Raw genomic sequence first — 22172 nt, forward strand, 5'->3', positions numbered from 1 at the left:
TTCCCTACACTCCTCCCACCTTGGGCTCTGGTCCCTGTGCTTTCCTGTCCCACACTAACCCCTATGACTGGGGTGTCCTTCAAGACTGACGCCTGTTAGGCCACTTTCCCTATTCTCCCAGGATCTACACTGCACCATGTCTCATGTGACATGGATCCCTTTCTACTTGTAACCTAGTGACGAAGCCAATGGGCTTTGGAGTCAGACAGACCTAAATTGGAACCCTGGCTCCCTGATGGACTGTCTGTGACCTGAGGCAGGCTACTTCACCTCTGAATCCCCTGCAGGGTGGAGGTCACACTGTGCCCACTAGGTGCATATAAAGGACTAGGAGAGTACCTAACACATGGCAGGCACAAATCAAATTTCTTCTCATGACTAATTATGGTGTTCCTTTCTAAAATCTCTGGTTTAGACTCTGTGGTCCTAGAGGACGTGTCCCTACAGCACAGCTTAGCACCCATTTTCAAACTAAGCTCTGACCTCAGACCTTTGGGGTGGGGGGTGGTGTCACAGAGGCTTCAGGGCCCTAGGACCTCTGCTTCAACTCTAGCAGTTTCTGTTTTTTTCCTGTTTTGCATATTGGGGTTCCACATAAGATCTCGATTAACAAAAGGGCCCTGCTGCTAAAATAAAATTTGAAAGTACCTGGCTTTGAAGCTAGTTGGGCCCGCAGTGAATCTTGTTGGAGGTAAGGGGGACTCGTGGTGGAAAAGGGACACAGACATGATGAATAAATCATCTCAGAGACCAGGAGCTGGTTAGTGGGGCAGGGCTGAAAGCCCTGCACTCACTGCTTTATAGTCAGAATGTGTTATCAACGCTGTGGGGAGAGGGGCAAAGGCCAGATCTTGGGCAGGAAAGGGTTCCCTGTCCCTAGTGTTTGTTGGGCCCAGCCACTTCCTTCACCAGACTCACAGCTGTGGGGGTAAGCCCTCCAAGCGGTCAAGGGCAGGCAGGAGATGGGACAGTGAGGGGAGCATATGTTCTTGGGGTACAGAATCCTTGACTACAGGGTCCAAGGGCCCCGGACCAACCACCAGGAAGCTGTGCATGCCTACAGCCTGTGCTCCCTTGTAATCACGGTGGTAACTGTCCCCAATATGGGCTGCCAGTGCTGGTTCTACATGAGCAAGCCGCAAAGCCTCCTGGAAAATGCGGGGGTCTGGCTTGGGCCAGCCAGTAGCCTCAGAGGTCAGCACAAAGTCGAAGTGTTGTCGCAGGCCAAGACCCACCAGGATGTCCTCTAGTCGCCGGTCAAAGTTGGAGACCACTGCCAGCCTCAAACCTCGTTCTCGGCACCCACTCAGGGTGGCCTCAGCCCCCTCCAACAGCTGCCAGGTGCAGGGGCTGCTGAAGTCCTTGTACAGCTGGTCAGCGACAGGGGCCACAGCCTGAGCGTCCCGAACACCCGCCAAGCGGAAAGTCTGCAGGACCACATCCAGCCACCACTGGCGGGAGGTGAGGCCATGGCTCAGGCCATAGTTAGGGAAGCTGTGGCTCTGAGCCCTGTATGCCTGCCCGAAGGCTTGTCCCAGGGCCAAGGCCTCTACCTCCAGCCCATGGGCCCGGGCCGTGGAGGCATATTCCTCCCCAACGGGGTGGCGGAGCCTGAGCAGCGTGTCCTTCACGTCCCAGGTGAGCAGCCGTAGCTGTAGCCGGTGTGCCATGGGTCTGCTCCACCTCAGGTTCCAGGGGCCGGGGAAAACTGAGCTGGACAATCCCTCACAACCTAATGGTTGTCTCCTTCCAGGCCTCGTGGGTCAGATCTGCTGGCATTTGAGTTAATGTCCTCACAGCAGAAGATCCTGGAATGAGATGGCAGGTGAGGTGGAAACTCAGGCTTGAGAGTCATACAGACTGGGTTCAACAGCACCCAGACTGGGTGCTGACAACTCACTGTGTGACCCTGTAAGTGTCACTCTCTGAAGCCCTGTCTCTTCACGTGTAAGAGGAGCACAAGGACCCAACCTCATAAAGCTGCTGGATTAAATCAGATCATCTGTTCATTCTACATCACATTTCTGAGCACCTATTATGTGCTGGATGCTGGGAATGGGACAGGGTTTCAGCCTTCATAGCACTGGCAAGCATTAAATAATAGGGGACACAGATATTAGACAAAGAACTACACAAACACTTAAGCATAATGAATGCAGCATGAATCATGAGGTTATAAATCCAGGGACCAGGTCAAGTCTTCATCAGGGAACTTCCTTGGCAAATGAAGTTTCAGTGGGGATCGCAAGAATGACTATGTGGAAAACGGAGGTGGTTAAGTATTCCTGGCACTGGAAACAGCAAGTGCAAAGGCCCTGAGGAAGGACAAAGAGTCTGGTGCTTTGGGCAAATAGGAGCCAGTTCACGTAGGACTTTGTAGGTCAAGGTAAGGAAACAATTACAATTGTGTCCTAAGAAATGTCCAAACCTGTAGACACCTTCAATGACTTTATCTGAGCCAAACGGATGACATTAAGAAAATGCTCTGGAGAATGGCAGTTTTGCAGCTTATTTTATACATCAGAATCAAAGGAGGAGATGTAAGGAGGGTTACATGAAATCTATTGGTAGATTAAGGGAGTGGGAGGAAACAAAGCGGGGAAATCTCTGGGATTGGATAAAAAGTAAAATGGAGAGACACACACTTCTTGTACTTTGGTGGGTACAGGAGAGTTAACAACTAACATTTTATAGCACATAGAGATGATATTCAGAGAACAAGATAACAATGATGGGTTCTGTAGTCTCGGGCTGGTGTGGCGGGTTGTGCCCTGAGGGTTCCGGAAAAAGGGATTACTCTGACATGCCAAGTGTATGTTATCTTAGATGCAAAAAGACAATAGACAGGCTCACTTCTGGTCAAGAGTGACCTTTGTCAAGGAAACTACAGGCCAAGGATGTGATTACCAGCCATGACATGTGTTTAGTTAGGCATTTTTATGTTCAGACCATCCTATGTGGCTAATTGCAGTCTCTGAGTTTGTAAGGCCAGCCATGCAGGCCTCCCCTGAGCTTGTTGGCCTTTTTGTCCACAATTGCTATTCCTATTGTTAGTAATACCAAAGACAGAAGGGTCCTTGCAGACCATCTGACCAAACCCCTGGCTGCTCAATAGGAAAGACTGAGCCAGAGAGGGCCAGATACTTGCCTACGGTCACAGTGAGAAGCAGCACAGCCAGGACTAGAACCCAAACTTCCAGACTCTCTGGCCAGTGCTCCCTTCCACTGCTTAGACATATTTGGATTTTTTTTAAAAACCTGATTTTGGTAAACCTGTATAACATGGGATGAGATGCAGGGCAAAGCAGTCTGGTCCTACCTGTCCCTAAGCCTCTCTGAGCCCCAGCTTCATCTTTACTGGAGGTAATATCCTGTTTCCCTGAAAATAAGGCCTAGCTGGACAATCAGCTCTAATGCATCTTTCGGAGCAAAAATTAATATAAGACCCGTCATTATATTATATATTGTATTATATATTCTATTGTGTGCTATTCTATTCTATTGTACCATACTATATCTATTCTGTTATATTATAATAGAATATATTATTCTATTATTGTAAAATAAGACCGGGTCTTATATTAATTTTTGCTCCAAAAGATGCATTACAGCTGATTGTCCGGCTAGGTCTTATTTTTTTGGGAACATGGTAATATCTGCCTGGGTGGACAGCCAGTGAAAGAATTAACGACTCAATGTACTGGAAACAAATTCCTCTGCCTGTTGTCCAGGAGCTGGATGCAATTTCTTCTCCTAGGTTTCCAGAAGAAACCCATGGCGCAGAGTTCAGAGTGCAGCCACGTTTTTGCACACGGAGGGACCGGGCTGGTGAATCTGGGGACATATCTTGGAGAAAGTTGGTCAAGAAAATGAACTTAGGGCGGACTTAGCTCAGTTGGTTAGAGCACAGTGTTCATGACATCAAGGTTGCGGGTTGGATCCCCACACGGGCCACTGTGAGCTGCGCCCTCCACAACTATGTTGAAACAACTACTTGGCTTGGAGCTGATGGGTCCTGGAAAAACACACTTAAAATAAGTAACAGTTTTAGAAAAAGAAAGAAAATGATCTTAAATCCGTCTAGAACTTAGGGAGACGCACCCAAAGACACTCACTTTGCTGGTGGGGCGATGCAGAGGCGGAATTCGCTCAAAGTCATGCAGGGAGCTGCTGGCATAGCTAAGATTAGAACAAAGGGCTCTGGCTCCCGATCCACAAGGGTTTTCCACCCCTGGAAGCCGGGACTGGGGACTCTGAGCTACAGGCCTGAACTGCTCACCCTTCCTGCCCACCTCCAGGGCTTGGTGGCAGCGAAGTTCAGGTAAGCCTGCCGCAGAGCGAAACCTCTACAGCTGCCGTCTGCAGCGGGAAGGTGTTAAGGACGCAGGCCGCGACTGCAGCTGCAATTCTGAGACCCCTTCTCATATCCAGCGCGTTCCGACTGCTCTACGCCCGTCCCTGGGGCCCAGGACCCACCTCCCTGGCAGGGAAGCCGGTCAAGAAGGAAGCCGCAGCCGCCGCCGGGATCCGGAGAGGCGAACAGAAGCCGGGCGGCCCAGCGGAGACAGTGACCCGCACCGCTCTCCCCCGGGCTGGGCGCCCTCTTTACCTCGGCTTGCGGCGCCCGCCGGCTCCGCCCCTCCTCCTGACCCCGCCGGTTCCGCCCCTCCTCCTGACCCCGCCGGTTCCGCCCCTCCTCCTGACCCCGCCGGCTCCGCCCCCTCAGTTTCCCCGCGCCCCCGCCGCTCGTTCCGCACCTTCGCCTGCCTGCGCCCGGCGCCCTCTGTCACCTGCTCTTGCCGCGCTCCTCTGTAGGCTCTCCGCCCCTTCTTACGACCCCCGCACTCTGGGTTCTCCATCCCGCAGCCTTATGCCCCTGCTCCGCGTCGCACCGTTACCTAACACTGTCTCCGCCGTTCTGCGTGCCCCGCCCTCGCTGTCTCCCTCCTTTCTGCCCTTTCTGCGCTCTCTCCGCTTCCTCTTTCCCTTCCCCAAGACCCTTCGCTTCCCTTGGGTCCCGACATTGCTGGGAGGAACACAGGCTGACGGGAAGAAGGGGATTTGGGTCCCTGCCTGGCTTGCTGAGTGCTGTGTGGCCTCGGGCCGCCTCTCTGATTTGAGTTCCAACGAGAACCAGGAGGGAAGTGCTTTCAGTTGGAAACCTGTCTAACCCAACCCTCTGCAGTAATCTAGCTGCTTTAAAAAAAAAATGAAAACAAGGTTTCATGCTCATCTCAAAAATGTTTAATAATACAAAGTGTACAAAGAAAAAAGAGAAAGCCCGACCTCATTCACTAAATACTCACTGAACATGTCTTTCTCTGTGTCTCACCCTGTCCTTCACTGAGGATACAGTGGGAAACAAGACAGTTTCTTGCCTTCATGGAACATGGGGGGAACAGACAAAAATCAAGTAAATAAACAAGATTTTAGATAGTGATGAGTGCTGTGGAGGCAATAAAACAATGGTTTCATGAGCAGTGAAGGGCCTCTTTGGATGAGGTGGTTAGGGGAAGAGCAAAGATCTGAAAGGCAGCCAGGTGAAAATTAAGGGACAGATATGAAACTGGCAAGTGCAAAGGTGCTGAGGCCCCAACAGGGAAGAAAAGGAGGGCCTGTTACCCCCACTCACTCCCCAGGTGTTTCTACAGTGGCAGTTTTGTTATGCTATGAGACGTTTTTCTAGGAGCACACAAACATGCATACAATTTTGTTTCTTCCTTTTTCTCCACTCCTCTCTCTTCCTCTCCTCTCTTTCTCCTCCCCTCTCCCCTCTCCCCTCTCTACAAAACTTCCGCCTGTATTCCAAGGCTGGCCTGTTTACTTCATTCAGAACTGCCTCACCCTCACTGGGCTCCGGCCTGGGAGGGAATACGAAATGCAGTCACAGATGCTGGGCCTCAAGGCAGAGCCTGACTCCAGGGGCTCACCAGCAAAACTTGGTTTATGTGTCACAAGCATGATCCCAGAAGTGGGAGTAGAAAGGGTAGTTGGGAGGCCAGAGGTCCATCTGCATTTCACAGAATCCAACAGTGTCTGAGATTGTCCACTTTCCAGGGTTACCTAAAACCCAACCCCTTAGGTTCTGCTCCCAGCTCTGCCACCTGACCCTCTGTGAGCCCTCTGGTAAATCCTTTTCCTCTCTGGGCCTCAGCCTCACAATATACAATGGGAGGAGGGGGAAGAGGAGGGTTGGACAAAATAACTTCCAGCTGAAGTCCAAGTTAGCTTATAATTTCCAAGAGAATTAATTTTGCCCATGGACTCTCAGTTTCTCCACATATAAGTAGAGCATGTTTACATCAGGATCAAATGAGAAGACATGGAAAAGCTCTGAGAAGTAGATGATTCTTTTCTGATGAGATAATTGTCTCCTGAGAGGTTAAGGTTTTGTTCGGTCATATAACTGTTTCAACCCAGGGCACCCATTGCACAAGGGGGGCATTTCCATTAAAATCTATGTGCATGTACTTCCAGGAGTTATGGCCCTGATTTAACCGCCCTCTAGGTCCTGCCTTTCTCTTTCTCTCAGTAACTTTTTCAGGAGAGAAAAAGGAGGTTTGTGTGTCACGGGAAAGCTAATGACAGGTCCCTGCTATTCTGAAATAACCTTCTGATTTGCCAGTTCAAAAATGGGTGCACTTAATGGGTGTAGTGTCCTTCTGAAGTCAGGTGACAGAAATCCTCGGAAGGCTTCATCCCTTGATCTGTGTCCTGGCCTGGTGATTGCTCCTGGATACACCTGGCATGTCACTTACACTGGATGCTGCCTTAAGTTATTTGTCTTTGAGAAAACATGTTTCTTACATGAGGGCTTTTTCCTTGAGATTCTCACACCCAAAGCACAAGTAAACCCAGGCTGGGCACACCAGACACAATAAATTTTCATCTTTTAGGTTGCTACAAAAATAATTGGAAGTTTTTTGCCAGGTTATTTTTAGCCTTAAACCGCAATTACTTTTGCACCAATCTAATACTTATTTTTAGTTAACTTAGAAGATACATAGAGAAAGGTGCAATAAGTGTAAATGTTCTTGAGTTTTTACAAATTGAACATAGCTATGCAACCAGCACCCAGACCAAGAAAAAGAACATTTCCAGAACCCTGGAGCCCCCGTCCTCTTCCGGTCGCTCACCCCCACAGAGGGTAACCACTACTTGACTTCTACTTGCATATTTACTTTGAACTGTGTAAAAATGGCGTAATACAGCATGCATTCTTTTGCCTTCTTTAGCTCAAAATTTTATTTGTAAGATTCATTCATATTGCTATGTGTAGTTGTTGGTCATTCATTCTCCTATAATATTCCATTATATGAATATACTACATTTTACTGTTGGTAGACATTTGGGTTATCTCCAGTTTTTGGTTACTACAAATAGAAAATGTTGCTATGAACATTCTCAAATATGTCTAATTTTAGTGAACATATGTACGCATTTGTGTTAGGTAAATTCCTAGATGTGAAATCACTGGGCTATAATGTATGCATATGTTCAGCTTCAGTAGATGTGGCCAGTTTTCTGAAGTGGTTGTACCAGGAATTATCTGAGCGTTCCAGTTGCTCCACATTCTCAACAATTGGCATTGTCTATCTTTTAAAAACTTTAGGTATTCTGATGGATGTATGGTTCTATCGATCTCACTATGGTTTTAATTTGAATTTCTGTTAACTAATGACCTTTTCATACATGTACTAGCCATTTTCATTTATTTACAGAAATAACAAATGGCTATATCCTTGTTAGATATATATCATACATGAATATAAATGAATTTGAAGCTAAGATAATACATAAAAAGCTAAAGTCCGTCTAAAAGCAATTCCTCACCCCTACCCCTTTACAATCTCTTTCCCAGTTTTGAGCACTAGGCTTGGAGTTGGGCCTGAATCCCAGCATTGGTCTGCTCCTGGCTTGTGTGAATTTGGACGAGCCCCCTCTCTGGGTCTGTCTCCTGTCTCTAAGGACCTCTTTTACTTTGCTATTCTGACCAGTTTCTGTGATTACAAGAACTCCATGTGATGCCCCAATAGCCATTCTCTCCATTTTCCTTAGTAATTGAACCTGAGTTTTAGCTGCCCCACTAGACTGTTTTCCAGCCTTGCTTACACAACTAGGTGTGGCCATATGACTAAGTTCAGACAAGGACATGTACACAGAAGTGCTGTGTGCAACTTTTGGATTGTCCTCCACTTGCCCTTCTTCCTGCTGGCTGAAAAGAGGACATAATGGTGGGAACTGGACCCACCATCTGTGTTCACGAGATGGAAGCTGAGACATGTTGAGGATGACAGAACAAGGCAGGAGCCATGACCGCCTACATCACGTAGCTGACAGCTCTGGACGGCTCAGAAATATTCCATCTTAAGCTATCGTTATTTTTTCTTTGTTGTTAATATCTACTGAACTTGAATCCTGAGTAATACAGTGACTGGGGAAGGACTTTAAATTGGGTATCAGGAGAGATGGCTTTGAGGAAACGACGCTTAAACCAATATCTTAATAAAAAGGAGACAGTCATACAGATTTTGGGGTAAAGCAATTCCAGATAAAGGGGACCACTGGTACAACAGCCTCTTGTGTAATGAGGGAGACTGTGTCAATCACAGTGCCGCATCTCTCATGCCGTTGTTTACAGTAATTGAGCCAAGAGGTCAGCCATGTGACCTGAGCAGGGCCAATCAGACCTCTAGAGATTTGCTATGTGAACGATGGGACAGAAAGGATCTTTCTCTGGGATGGTAGGTCTAAAGGAACATGGAAAGATCATGTTGTTGTTAAGGGGCAAAATAAAGCCAAGCTGAGGCAAACAGAGAGCTAGGAATGGGCAGAGGCCTCCATGAGAGCCTCTGACCCTAGATCTGGCCACACTTGACCTTATTACAATCCAGTTATGAAAACCAATCATTTCCTATTGAATTTAGTTTCTGTCACCAAGACTACCCAGAACAGTACAGATTATGGGGTGCTGCAAGGCACAGGCACTAATATGTGGAATTGGCAGAGTCCATGTGAGGTAGGGAGCAGGTCAGGATTCCTCCTTTTCTACTTGGGAAATTGGTAGTAAATTGGCTGGTTAAAATGCCTGTTGCTTTTTGACACCCTCAACCACAAGCCACTGAGGTTGTACTTCTAGGGATCTTAGTAAAGCAAAACGTGAGGGTGGTGGAATGTGTTAGCTTAGTTGCTCTTCCTTCAGGTCTAGGCTTAAATGTCAGTCCCTTAGGGAAGCATTTTCTGGTCCTTCGAACTAGGTCAGGTCCTGGTGACCTCCTTCATAGCACCTGTCACCACATCACTGGTGACACGTGTGCTTCCTGGTTCTCAGGGAGACTCATTCCACTCAATGTTACCCCTGGGGTGGGGGTCTGGATACACAGAGTTGTTTGCTCCCTGTGGACTGTTTGTACCTAAAGGGCAGTGTCTGGCTACTGTCTCTCTGTGCCTAGAACAGAGCCAGGCTGTGTATTTGCTTGGCAGCAAAGAGTCTGGGATAGTCTTGAAGAACCTTCCCTTTCACACTAGTCGTTTTAACCAGAAATGAGCTCAGAGGATAGAGGCCAGGAGACAGGAAGCCAAGAAGCTAAGATTGTCACAGGTTGTGGCCTAGTCGAAGCCCCAACACCCATCAGTGACTCATCACCAGTGAGTGCTTTGGGCCCCTCAGTGGTAGGTAGATCCAGGCTCAGGCTTCCTGGAAGAAACTGTGACTCTTGAAGCCCCGATCTTGGCTGGCCACTTTCCCATAGGCTGAGGTCAGGTCTTTAGTGAAATCGGCCACAGCCCTGGGGAAGACCACCAAGAGTCAGAAGAGACTGGTCTGACTGCAGGAGCTGCCGGCCATTTATAATTTTAAATTTTAAAATGGGGTGTTTTGCTTCATGGTCCAAATTGAACTTGCTTTGGGCCTGGAGTTGGGATTCTCTGTCATTTTGCAGATGGGCAGGTGGACTTGTACACGGACCCCTCCTTAGCTGGGCCTTAACTTTCAACTAGGGGGAAATACTATATCTTGTCAGTCTCAGAACAAAATTGAAACTACGAATTCAGTTGCTCAAGTCAGAAACCCATGAAGGCATCCTTGCTTTCTTCCATTGCCTCACCCTCGACCCCTCTGGATTTAAAGCACTGGCAAAATCTGCTAATTCTGTCTCCAAAATGTATCCTAAATACATTTGCTTCCTCCTATGTCCACTGACACCACCATGGTCAAACCACCACCATTGCTCTCGGGGGTCTGCAGCAGCCTCCCAAACAGGCTCTTTCTTCCTGCCTTTTCTCTCATCCTTCCGCTTTCCCCATAAAAGCAGTGTGCGAAACTGGACCACACGTAACTGGTTAAGATCCTTCAGGTGGCTTTATATCAGATGCAAAATAAAATCCAAAAAGGTGCAGGATCTACCTTTCCAACCTCCAGTCTTCTCACCCACCTTCCTCTTCATCCTGCTCCCAGCAGCGCTGCCAAGTTCCTCTCATCACCGGATCTTTGCACACTTCGTGTCATTCTCGAAGCTTCTGGCGCGCTTCCCTCTGCTCTCTGAAAAGGTCCTTCCTCGTCCCTCAACCTCAGGGAGGGCTTTCTCAACCATCCTCTCAAGAGAGGCCCCCTTTCTTCTGTCTCAGACCCTTTCCTTCAAAGCACTTATAATGTATAACTATTTTATTCGTTTTCTTGTTGTTGTCTGTCTCCCTCATTCTTGTATAGCTTCATGCAGAGAGACAGGCTGAGGTCTGTCCTGCTAGATGCTCAGTACCCAGCACTGCCTGGGCACAGAGCACACGTTCTCAAAAAAAAAAAAAAAAAAATCTTTAATAAAAAACTTTTTTGATGGTGGCACCTCCAACAGTCAAGAACTCTTTCTTTGCTTCTGGATTTTGATCCTCAGGCAATGTTTCTGCTCGTTAATGAGTACTTCTTTCCTGGGTTTATGGCTCTGAGTAAAATAAGAGATCTCAGGTGTCCTGGAGATCCCTGGCCTGTGTGAGAATCACCTTTCAGTTGAAATTGCAGCAAATCTCGACTCTAAATCCCGGGGATATCAATCTAGGCCTGAGTCCCAGCGCCTAGCAATGCTGCCAGAGGTTTTGGGCTTTCCGGAGCACTTGTGGAACCATGATCCAACTGCCTTCCTCTTCCCCTAATGCTCTAGGCCCCTCTCCCAGGCCCCACCAAGATTGCGCCCTTGACTGCTGGGGGTTTTTAAGCTGAAGCCACACCAGAGGAAGGAGCTGGAATGACAGCGGTAGCCTCAGGGCTGACTCAGGAGAGGGTGGGAAGCTTGAAGGAGCCCACGAAAATGTGGCCGTGAGTGGTAAGATTTGGCACGTTGGCAGAAACCACCTGGGACTGCGAGGCACCTGACAGCATGTGAGCAGGAAGAGGGCATGATGGCAAAGTTCTAAAAGCAGCATTTACTTTGGCTTTCACTTCTCCAAGGCCCGGGACCTTTTTAAAGTTCCAATTCTTGGTTCTTCCAGACTCTCTCCATCACTCCTTAAGCCACTTCAACAGCTGAGGTGTGTAGTAGGTAATGATGATGTCGGCACCTGTGTGGGGGAGAGAAGCAGGAAGCAGGGGAGGGGCAGGGCATCAGCTCTGGGCACACCTGGGAGATGAGGGCCAGAGGGGGAAGAAGGCTACTATGAAGGGGCACAGTCGGTGGGCGACACAACTGAGACTAGAACTGGTAGCACTGGGCCCAGCTCTTCCCAGTTCTAGCTCTGTACATTGTGTGACTATGGGCAAAGCCATTTTCTCTTTGTGGGCCTCAGTTTGCCAATGTATGAAATGCACAGTGAGGGAAATAGGTAAGCTACAAGTTCCCTTCCCACACCGTGTGGCATATCAACAGCCAGCTCCCATTTATAGAGTGATAACATATGCCAATTATACATCTCATCTCATTTAACCCACATGACAACCAGGTACCAGGTATCTTATCTCTATGACAGGCAAGGGCACTGAAGTGAGGCTAGGCTGAGGTCTCAGAACCGAAAAAGTAATAGAGGGCTCTGCTTTCTTCACTGTTCCCTGTTCTGCTCTACGTTCCATGTCTCTTCCTCAGCCTGTGTCTATTTAGACCACTGGCATTTGCAGGCCTGAGGCTGTCTCATGACTTCATTTCCCTCTCTGGGCAAAGTGCCAATCAGTCCATGTGGCACAGGTCGAAACCCCACCCCTGCCTGCTTACCTGCTCTGCGGAAGGCGGTCATGGCCTCCAGGACAGCAGCCTTGAGATCAAATGCCCCGGCCTGGGCTCCGTGCCACAGCATTGCAAACTCTCCAGAAACATGGTACACAGCGAGAGGGAGCTCGGGGTGCTGCAGAGAAACGGCGAGCGGTAGGCAGACGTGGAGGGGGGTGTGTGTCCCAGGAAGTGTCCCTTCCTCTCTGGCCAATCTGTGACCATCTTGAGCCCCATGCCCTGAGTCACTGCTGTTGGCAGCCTGGCTCATGGACTTTTCAAAGCAGAAGCTGTTCAAAGACTCCTGCCCACTGGTGGTTCCTGGGCAGGGGTGAAGAGGGGAGGATTCCTGCTCAGGGGCAGATCGCTTCCAAGCCTGAGATGCTCAGTGCCTTAATCTAAGGTCCCAGAGTCCATGGCCACACTCTTGTCTCCCTGAGGCCCCTGTCTCGCTCTGTGCTCACCTTGTCCTTCACCTCCCGCACAATGTCCAGGTAGGGCATCCCCGGCTTCACCATGACCATGTCGGCTCCTTCCCGGACATCCCGGTCCTAAGGGATGAGGTACAGTGTGGTCAGTGCCTGGGAGGTGAGGAGGCAGGGGGACCGACTGGGGGGTGGGGGCTCAAGCTCTGGTCACTCACCACTGCTCGCAGGGCCAACCCTCGTGCTCCGGGCGGCAGCTGGTAGCAGCGGCGGTCTCCAAAAGCTGGGCTTGATTGAGCCGCATCCCTGGGAAGCAGAGGCATCGGGGTGGGCTCCAGCTTTGGGCTAATGGGTCAAGGAATTACCAGCAGAACCCTGCTAATCCCTACTCACCGGAAAGGACCGTAGAAACAGGAAGCAAATTTGGCGCTATAGCTCATCACGGACACCTGTGGGGCGACAACGGGAGCTGAGGTTCAGTCAGCCCTTTCCAGATGTCCCAGGGTGATGTGGCAGAACAAGGATCCAGGCTGGGAAGTACAGGGCCTGTGCCCTAGTCCCACTGGAGCTCTGGGCCTTCATTTCCCCGTTTGAGGTGCAGAGGTTGAGAGAGATCCCAAAGGCCTTGTCCAGTGCTGTCTTCAGTTCTGTGATTCTTGGCAGATATGGGCGTGGGGCTGGTCCAGGCTCAAGCTCTCTCACCTTCCCCTCCCCTCCCTGCATTCCCCACCCCTACCCTGTTGCCAAGTCCATATGCCATCAGAGTCTCCTTGATGGCTTCCACGCGTCCATCCATCATGTCCGACGGGGCTACCACCTGACATCCTAAAGGGTAGAGGGTGGCCTTTAGAACTCCAGGGCCTGCCTATTCACTCTGCCACCTCCCTGACCCGGGGCTGCTTATCCCTGCTGATGACTGACTCACCTGCCTTGGCATAGGCCAGTGCCACTTCTGCCAGCCGCTGGCGGCTCTCCTCGGCCTGGAAAGCCCCATTCTCACTCAGAAGCCCTGCAGGTCAGAGAGCTGCATTGTAGGGAGCATTTTAGGCTCTGGCCTGTTCCCAGTATGTGGAGAACTGAGCGGTGGGAGTGCAGGTGGCAGGGGCTGGGGGAGGCAGGGACCTCACCGCAGTGACCGTGGGAAGTGTAAGGGCACAGGCAGACATCACAGGCCACCAGGAGGCTGGGGAAGGTCTTGCGCAGCAGACGGGTCGCCTCGACAGCTGGGGAGTCCTCCGAGTCGGCTGCAGAGCCCCGCTCATCCTAGTGGCAGAGGGAGGACCAAGCAGGGTGTCTGTCACATGAAGCTTTCGGCACCACGGTCCTCCGAGTGCAGCCCTGTCCCTCTACTTGTATCGCCATCACAGCCGCTGGACGGGGAAGCACAGTGAGGACTGTCCCTACTTTGCAGAGGGGACTTGACTTGCCCGGTCAGGATGTCACAGCCCTATTTAGTTTCCTGACCTTACGTGGGTGCTGTATGAACAGCAGAGGCCATGTCCATTCAGCTGTGGCCCCAGGGCCAGCACAAGGCCAGAATGAGGGCGTGGTCAGTGGGGAACCTCAGCCCAGCCTCATCCAACCTCCCCTGCCCCTCCCCGCTAACGCCTCCTCTGACTCTTCACCTTGGGAATTTTGCTGGGGACGCCAAAGACCAGGACACAGCGCAGGCCCTCTTCCACCAGGGGCCTCAGCATCTCTTCTAGCCGGTTCACACCATACCTGCACAGAGACGGGATGCAGGGGCTGAAGTAAGGCAGGTCCCCCCATAGGTCCTCCCCACTCTGCGTCTGTGAAGGGCCAAGCTGGACATGGCACCAGACGACTCAAGCCCCATAGTACAGAGAGGGATAGGAATGCACCCAACACACAGATGGGGAAACCGAGGCCCCAAGCAGCAGAGCTGTGGAATTCAGATGTGGAAAGTCTTCCAGTGTTTTCTTATTGAACACCCATTTGAAGGTCAGCTCTCCCATGCAAGACTCTGCTATGACACCTCTAGTGACAGACAGCCCATTATTACTTAACGAGGCTGCCTCTTCTGTTATGGAACAACCTTGACCCTGAAAATACCCTTCTCACTAATGAGTTGAAGTCAGACTCTGTGGACCTTCTACCTCCTGAGTCTGCTTCTGCTTCCTGCTACCTCCACCTGTAAAACCTCTCCCTCCATCATCCCCTTGCTTTCCCCACCGTGTCGCCTACCTGGCCACTCCTGGGAGGCTGGCGATAGGTTGTATGTCATCAGGAACATCCCTGCAAGAGTGGGGGTGAGCTATGAATTGGCAGTGGTGGGAAGGGCCAGTGGGGAGGGGGTGACTGGGGGTGATGGTTGGGGAGCTGGAAAGGAATATGGAAGTGGAGATGGTGAGAAGAGGATGGGGTCCAGTGTCTGGTTCCCTTGCCTGGTCAAGCCCAGGGCCTGAAATAATAATAGGAACAACAAAAAAATAACAGTGACAATAAAAGCAACTATACTAGAAAAAGAGTAACCATAGGAAGCAGTCAAGTGGTTGAGAAGTTGGATTCTGAAGCCAAAAGGTCCTCACTTGCTATCACGGCCACTAACTGATTGGGTGACCTTGGCCAAGCCATACCAACGACCTGAGCCTCAGGTCGTTCATGTATATCCTGGGTGGATTCATTCATTCATTCAACAAATACTTACTGAGCACTTATTATGTGCCAGGTACTGTTCTAGGCTCTGGCGATATAACTGAACAAAACAGACAAAAATCTCTGCCCTCGTGGAGATGACATTCTCAAGGGTAATAGCCATACCCTCCTTATACGGCTGCTGTCAGGACTGAATGAGCTATAGATGTAGGTGCTTAGCATAGTACCTAGTACACAGTAAGGACTCAATAAATGTCAGCTGTTGCTATTATAAATAATCATGACTGCAACCTCTTAGGTGTACACAGCACTTTACAATTCTACAGAACACTTTCTCAGCTTCTGTCTTACTGCAAAAGCTCAGGAGGCAGGTAAGGGTTACTCTTCTTTTCCAATTGAGAAGATCAAGTTCTTTTCAAGGTTTGTTTAATTCCTAAGATGACTGTCCTTAACCCAGTAGGCCACTTCCAATACCTTGAGCTCCAAGCTGACAGGTCACTTCACCACCCAAAACAACACAGATGCCTGCTCCGGTCACACACCCACCCACCCACCCTGCAGATCGGAGACCTGACTCATTCTGGGGACTCACGTGACAAAGATGGGGTAGATGAGGTTGGAGGCATTGAGGGTGGTAGTTGCTGTCTGCCAGGTCCGAAGCAGTGGGTGAAAGTAGCCGCTATGCAGGACTGACTGGGGTTGCATGGTGGGCAGTGGCGGCGCAGGGCAGCAAACGGGTTGGAACTGAGGGCTCCTGAGGTATCTGCTGTGTGCTCAGCTCTGTGGGGGCAATGGGAGGCACATGAGACATGCTTGCTGTCCCCAGGAGGTGGCCATGTTCCCCAGGCTCCTCAAGATTCCTGCCTGCCTTCCTCTCCACCCCAGTGCTCCTCTGAGTGTGGTTCCCCAGTCCCCGCTGGCCTGTAAGATAAGCAGAGGAATGAAAGTAGGCCTTTGCACCTAATGATGTGAAATCTGGGCTAGTACTTTATATGATCTTTTTCTTTTCAAATAACATTTTTCTAGTAATTCGTTTTTATTTTATTTTATCAAAGGATCACTCTGTGATGGATTGGAGATTAGTATGAGGAGCACTGATCTAGCCAACGTTTAAACTTTGTGTATTCCATGGAAGACATCCATGTGCTTGGCAGAAACTTGAGATAAGCCAAAGGAGAAAAGGCTCCGTAATTTCACCTCTAGAGAAAAGCACTGCTAAGCCCTTGTTCCAGGGACTTCCTGTCAGGCAGGATATATACTGAGAGGATTAAATAGCACCTGGTAGAGAGCTAGACACCCGTATTTTCCAGCCCTAGAGCCCCCTGCTGTTCCCCAAGAAAAAGCCACTCCTGGCCATCTTCTGGCTCTGCTCCCCTGCTCCCTTTACGGAGAAGGCTTATGCTCTCTCCACAACGTCCCACCTCCAAATCCTACCTGGTTCCCCACAAGGCATCCCTTCCCACTGAAACTTTTCTTCTTGCCCAGCTCACACTCTCTCTTATATAACAATTCTTTGTTGACCCATCTTATCTTGTCCCAGTAGACAGAACTTCTGCAGGGCAGTGACCATAGTGAGTTCATTTTTGCCTCCCCCACATACTCTGCCACATAGTAAATATTTAATTACATGAAGTACAGGACAATATGCCCTAAATGCCAAATAAGGGATGCCAGACAGAAGGAAGCTGGGGTGGAGGCATTGTCATTTGTTTCTTGAGCACCTACTGTGTGCCAGGCCATGCAGGACACTTGCACACACGATTTCGTCCCGAGTTGGCACTGCAGTTCTGGAAGGCGGGCTGACTGAGGGCACTAGGAGAGGTGCAGCCTACCATAAAAACCGTGAGTTCCAGCGGGAATTTGGACGTCAGAAGAAGCTTGTTCAAAGACAAGGACTGGAACTTGGTTTTGCAGGACACGTGGGTTCGGCTAGTCAGAGGGAAAGGGGAGAACGTTCCCTCGGGAAGAGAAGAAAGGAGCAGAGGTGGGGAAGGAGGGATGGCTATGGCCTGTTCTCAGGACCTGAGGAGGCAATCAAGCTTCCTCCTTGTGTGTCTAAGGGGAAGGGATGAGGGGGCCAGACTGAGGACAGAAGATTTCTCACCAGGGGGAGTTGCCAGGTCAGAGCCTAGCTTTAGGAAGAAAATTCTTACAGCCTGAGCACAGCAGATTGGAAGCAGAGGAGCACAGAGGCTGTGGGGCCAGAGGGGTGGAGAAGAAAGGGCCATCATAAGGCAGTCTCTCGGGATGGGTGCTCTGAGCTTATTTAACCTGGTGGGCAACGGAGAAGGGACAAGGCAGAAAGAGGGCAGCAGGGAGCAGAGCTTGGAGAGGAAGCAGAGAGCTCCGTTTTAGACGCTTCTTTCTGGAGGTGTGTATAGAAGAAGATGTGAACAAAACTGACTCCATCTTTGTATCCCTGCTTTTGTTTTTTCATGCCGAGAACTGTGACCTCAGCCATCACCAAAGCCTCAGTTAATGACTAATTGTGTCCTGTAAGCTTACACAATGTAACCATAAAGCATACTGTCAGTAAAAGGCCAGAATGGCATAGCAATGGAGGTAAATATCAAACTAGTGCTGGCATCAGTTCTAAGCAATTATCCATAAGACCACCAAGAGGTAGGTTCCTAGCTTGTACTGCACTCTTTGTCCCTCTGTCTTGTCAATTATTAGTAGTTCAGCTATACTATAAAATATTTACTGTAACAATTATCTAGCAGCAGAGAATAATCCGCGCAGACTGCTGGGTTGTCTCTTCCACTCCGACCCAATCTTCCTGTAAGTAAATTACCCTACAGTAAATTCCATTATATTCAGTGGACTTGCCTGCTTCGTTTTCCAGTCTTAAGGCTTTTTTTTTATGGTTCGGTGGTCTCTGTACGTATGCTCTACCTTCATTCAGACAAGGTGCCTGGCAGAACACCCATTAGCCAAGTAGGAAAGAAAAAGAGCCACCAATCTCTCCTTGTGTGAACGGGACCTCTAGGTGCAGAGAAGGACAGAGACTTACCCAAGGCTATGCTCTTCCTGGGTCTGAGGGGTCCTTTAGTACACCAATGTGCCTCTCTCCCCAGTTTCCCAGGCTCCTTTAGCTCCCTCCCAACCAGCTCTGGGCCCCATTTTATCTGATCCTCCTCCCTGGCAGGGTTGGGGTTATCAGGAGCCACACAGGGACACAGCCTACCACCCCACCCTTGAGCCAGCGACATTATCTGACACAGAAGCAAGTCCTCAAAGAAACTCCAACCCCCAAATGAGCAATCGTTCAGCAGTTCCAAAGTCCTGAGTACCCACATTGTGTAGGAGTTTGCTCTGAGGTATGCCAAGGATAAGCCTAGCTTAGAGGTTAAGTCAGTTGCCTAAGACTATACAGCTGGTTTGTAACTGAGCCAGAATTTGCGTTTGTTCTAGACAGTGAGTGCAGGGTACAATAGCCCATAGTATTGGTAAAGACTTGATTCAGTAGGCATCTCTCTGCCTCTACTACCTGCCTTGGAGGCTGGAGAGATGGAGAAATTAAGAGAAAAATATACTGTGTGTGTTACGTGCCGGGCACTAGACTAGGTACTTTGTATCTATTATAACATCTCATTTAATTGCAGAGAATCATCCTAACTTTTAGTGATAAGGAAATGGAGGCTCAGAGAGGTTAAGTGACTTGCTTAATGTCATCCTGCAGTCAAGTCTGGAGTTAATGTCATTCTGGAGTCAAGCTGGGTCTACAGGTCTGATTCAATTCTCAGAGAATAACCTTAGTAGCAGGCCTCTTTGGCTTCTGGAATCCAAAGCTGCATTCCACTGGCCTCAACTCTGCATCTACTTTAGAAGGCTGAGGTAGCAAACGCCCTCTGTTTATCAGAAGCAATAGGGCAGGGCTGCCTAGGCTCCTTGCAGTCTGCATATCACTACAAGGAGACTGGGGGTTGGGGGTGGGGACAAGGGAGGAGGGTGAGAGTGGTGAAGGGGAGGCCTCACTAGGACAGTTTCACTTTAATCTTTTTTTTTTTTTTTTTTTTTTTAAATTTTAGGGTTCAGAGAGTGATTTGATTTTGAGAAATGGGTATCAGTAATAAAAAAATTAAAAAGTTGAAATCACCAATCCTGTTTATTTCTTACATTCTGATGTGAAAAATTGGGTGTAGGGTGACAGGACTTATCTGACACCACACTGTAAGTCAGGGCTTGACCATGGGGCCTCCTGGCTTCTCCTCCAGTGCCCTGTTACCTACACCAAACATGGTCATTCTGTTACAACAGGTGCTTAAAAAATATCTCTGGAGTAGAAAAACACCCCTGCGCAAAGTTGCGTCTCTGTTTGCAGAGCCAAAGCCAGGTGGAGGTTTGGCTTTGCAAAAAGTCTCTCAAAGATTGGGAGATTTTCACACAGTTGGGAGGGCACTTCTTCCAAATCAAGGGAGCTCGCAAGCTGCCCCTTAAATCCTGTGATACCACACTGAGGTCAAGAGCACATCACCATGGAGCCCAGCACCTATGCTCGCCCCACAATGGAACAGGTTAGCTTAGCTGGAAGGCAGTACAGGGCGGTGCAGAAAGAATCACGTTTCAGGGTCAAACAGCCCCACGTCTGGTCTCTGCTGTGTGTGACTTTGAGCAAGGTTGCTGGCCTTTCAGTCTTCATTTTGTGATCTATAAAATGGGAGTGATACATAAGGATCAAACTGGCAAAGCTTCAGAGAAAATTAGAGATCGTGAAGAGGGGTATGCCTAACCACACAGTAAACATGTAGCTAATTTTTTGAGTAGAACTGAGCTGAAACTAAATCTTGCCATCATAACTGTACCTTCTGCACCACACCCAGAAGGGAGAACTATCACTTAAACCTGTGAGGGTCACAGGGTCTTCCAAGATATCCGAGGTGGGGGGTGGGGTCCCTGCCTTCCAGCAGCTTATGTGGGGCAAGAGAAATAATCACCACCTAGATGCTACAGTACAGGGATGGACCAGGTGCTGTGGGAGGGTCCTGTGTGTCTGGGAGTCAAGAATGGCTTCATAGAAGAAGGAACATTGAAGGATCAGTAGTTTTTCAGACTGACTGTGAAGGTATCTCCTTCCTTAGAAGGTAACTTCCTCAACCTGGGAGTACCCTAAGTTGGCCCCCGTGAGAGCTGCCACCAGCAGGGGCTGAGAAAGAGCTGCAGGGCTTGAACCCCTCCCTGTCCTCCATATTGTGCTCAGCGGAGGATTCCAGAGGCAATGGTCTTGGTACAGAGGGTTGGAAGCTGCTGCCAGCTCTGGCAGACTCTGCCAGGAGACAGCCGGGAAGGCCAGCTAGGTAGAAGGTCCAAAAGCCCAGAGGAGGGGCCCAGGACTGCAGCTGTCAGGCAGTTCTGAAAACAGACCAACTTGTTATTCAATCCACATTTCCTGAATACCTACTCTGAGCCTGCCCCAACGTGACAGACAGGAATTAAAGAGAAGAATGAGACCAAGTCTTCACCTAGGGTTTTGAAGAGCCCAATCTCCTCTGGGTTTAGCTAACTGGAGCTATGGAGAATTTGCCAGGTCCACAGATTCCTAAACAATTTGCCTAAGGGGGTCCTTAAAGCTTGTTGATTGCATCATTGAAATGATGGTGAAACTGGGCTCAGAGAGGGACAGACACAGGCAGGGGTTAGTGGCAGATCTTGGGCTAGAATTCGGGATTCCAGCAGCCCAGCTCTCAGTGCCTACTATTACACCTTGATCCTTCTTCTTTCTTTCTTTTTTTTTTTTTAAGGAGGGAGCAGCTCACAGTGGCCCATGCGGAGATCAAACCGGCAATTCTAACAACACACTCCAACCAACTGAGCTAACTGGCCACCCCTACCCCTACCCCTTGATACTTTAAGTACAGATTTCAAAGCACACAGCAGAATTGGACTGTGGAGAGCTCTGGATGAAGGGGGTAGAGGGGGAGAGAAGTAGACCGTGACTCTGGACCTGGCTGCAGCTGGCAGCATGATGGTTCAGTGTGTGGGTTTTCCAGTTTGTACACATGGGTTCAAACTCTGACTCTGTCACTTTCCAGCTGTCTAATTTCAGTTCCCTGATCTGGTAAATGAGGACCTGAGCCTCACTCAATGGGCTGTTGTAAGGAGTGAATGGGTCAATCCATGCAGTAGCGTTACGTCCAAGCCTACCACAAAGCGGCTGTTATTATTTCCACCTCCCTCGCATATCGGCGATGGCACCTCGCGCTCTGCTCTTACAGAAACACTGCCGCAGCGGTCTCCAAGGGAGTGGACCACAGAGTGGAGACGCGGAGCCCGCACCCAGGCCCTCAAGGGCTACGGACACGCGGAGACTCCAACCCAGGCTGTAGCGGGAAAATCTACCTCTAAGACCCCAAATGCCGGCCACAGGACGGATCCCTGGCTGCACTGCCAGCGCTGCAGGCGCACAGCACAATGTGGGTCTGGGGACGTGGCGGTTCTTGGTGCTACAGGCCCCGTCTCTACGTCCGTCATCTCGCCGAGTCCAGCCCCCGCTCACCTGCCTCCCTAAGGGATCCGAGGCGACGCTCCCGCCACCGCTGTCGCGCACTCTTGTCTCCGGGGCCCACGGGGGGGCGGGGTGGCAATCCCGGAAGCAGCGCTCCCTCTCACCCTCAGTCTGCACCCGCGTGCAGGCCACGCCCCCTGCACTAGGGTAGCAGCGGCTAGCTGGTCAGCTCCAGCCGCAGTCGCACATGTACGTCAGGCTCGAAGCTGGCCAATCGGTGTGCGGAAGGGCTGGAGAGCCCGCCCGTACTCGCGCATGGCGCGGGGGAAAGGCTGGAGGGAGCCCACGTGGGCACAGGGGCCCTGGCGAGTGAGCCGCTCTCAGAAGCGGTTAGAGCTCCAACGGTCTCTCTACAGTCCTCTTCCCAGCCTAGCGCATGCTTGGTGCAGGTTAATTATTTGTTGAAAGAGTAATTGGATGTCGAGGACATTAAAACAA

The 22172-nt window shown here is 50.0% G+C and overlaps 2 protein-coding genes across 16 annotated transcripts; both read right to left on the reverse strand.

Moving 5' to 3' along the window:
* Positions 1–756: 756 nt before the first annotated feature.
* On the reverse strand, positions 757–4632 carry HDHD3 (haloacid dehalogenase like hydrolase domain containing 3). Of its 10 annotated transcripts, none has more exons than XM_074330877.1 (4): positions 4477–4610; positions 4116–4179; positions 3702–4015; positions 757–1808 (listed from the first exon to the last, which is right to left on the reverse strand). In XM_074330877.1, the coding sequence occupies exon 4, from the start codon at positions 1668–1670 to the stop codon at positions 915–917; it is 756 nt and encodes a 251-aa protein (XP_074186978.1). In that variant the 5' UTR covers positions 1671–1808; positions 3702–4015; positions 4116–4179; positions 4477–4610; the 3' UTR covers positions 757–914. The 10 variants fall into 10 exon arrangements, with proteins under 10 accessions (XP_074186978.1, XP_074186980.1, XP_074186979.1 ...); XM_074330879.1 differs by having other exon boundaries at positions 4102–4179; XM_074330878.1 differs by lacking the exon at positions 4477–4610 and adding an exon at positions 4280–4467.
* Positions 4633–10334: 5702 nt separating this feature from the next.
* ALAD (aminolevulinate dehydratase) lies at positions 10335–21925 on the reverse strand. 6 transcript variants are annotated; one of them, XM_074330870.1, is made up of 13 exons: positions 21726–21883; positions 19771–19879; positions 15822–16009; positions 14819–15035; positions 14239–14335; positions 13741–13876; positions 13539–13622; positions 13350–13438; positions 13007–13062; positions 12832–12919; positions 12653–12739; positions 12195–12324; positions 10335–11550 (listed from the first exon to the last, which is right to left on the reverse strand). In XM_074330870.1, exons 2-13 carry the CDS (start codon positions 19869–19871, stop codon positions 11492–11494), a joined length of 1332 nt encoding a protein of 443 aa, XP_074186971.1. In that variant the 5' UTR covers positions 19872–19879; positions 21726–21883; the 3' UTR covers positions 10335–11491. The 6 variants fall into 6 exon arrangements, with proteins under 6 accessions (XP_074186971.1, XP_019610168.1, XP_074186973.1 ...); XM_019754609.2 differs by lacking the exon at positions 19771–19879 and having other exon boundaries at positions 14819–14869; positions 21726–21925; XM_074330872.1 differs by lacking the exons at positions 19771–19879; positions 21726–21883 and adding an exon at positions 21569–21712 and having other exon boundaries at positions 14819–14869.
* Between the last annotated feature and the right edge of the window lie 247 nt (positions 21926–22172).

The sequence above is a fragment of the Rhinolophus sinicus genome, linkage group LG04 (genome assembly GCF_036562045.2).
Source record: "Rhinolophus sinicus isolate RSC01 linkage group LG04, ASM3656204v1, whole genome shotgun sequence".
In the NCBI taxonomy this organism is placed as follows: domain Eukaryota; kingdom Metazoa; phylum Chordata; class Mammalia; order Chiroptera; family Rhinolophidae; genus Rhinolophus; species Rhinolophus sinicus.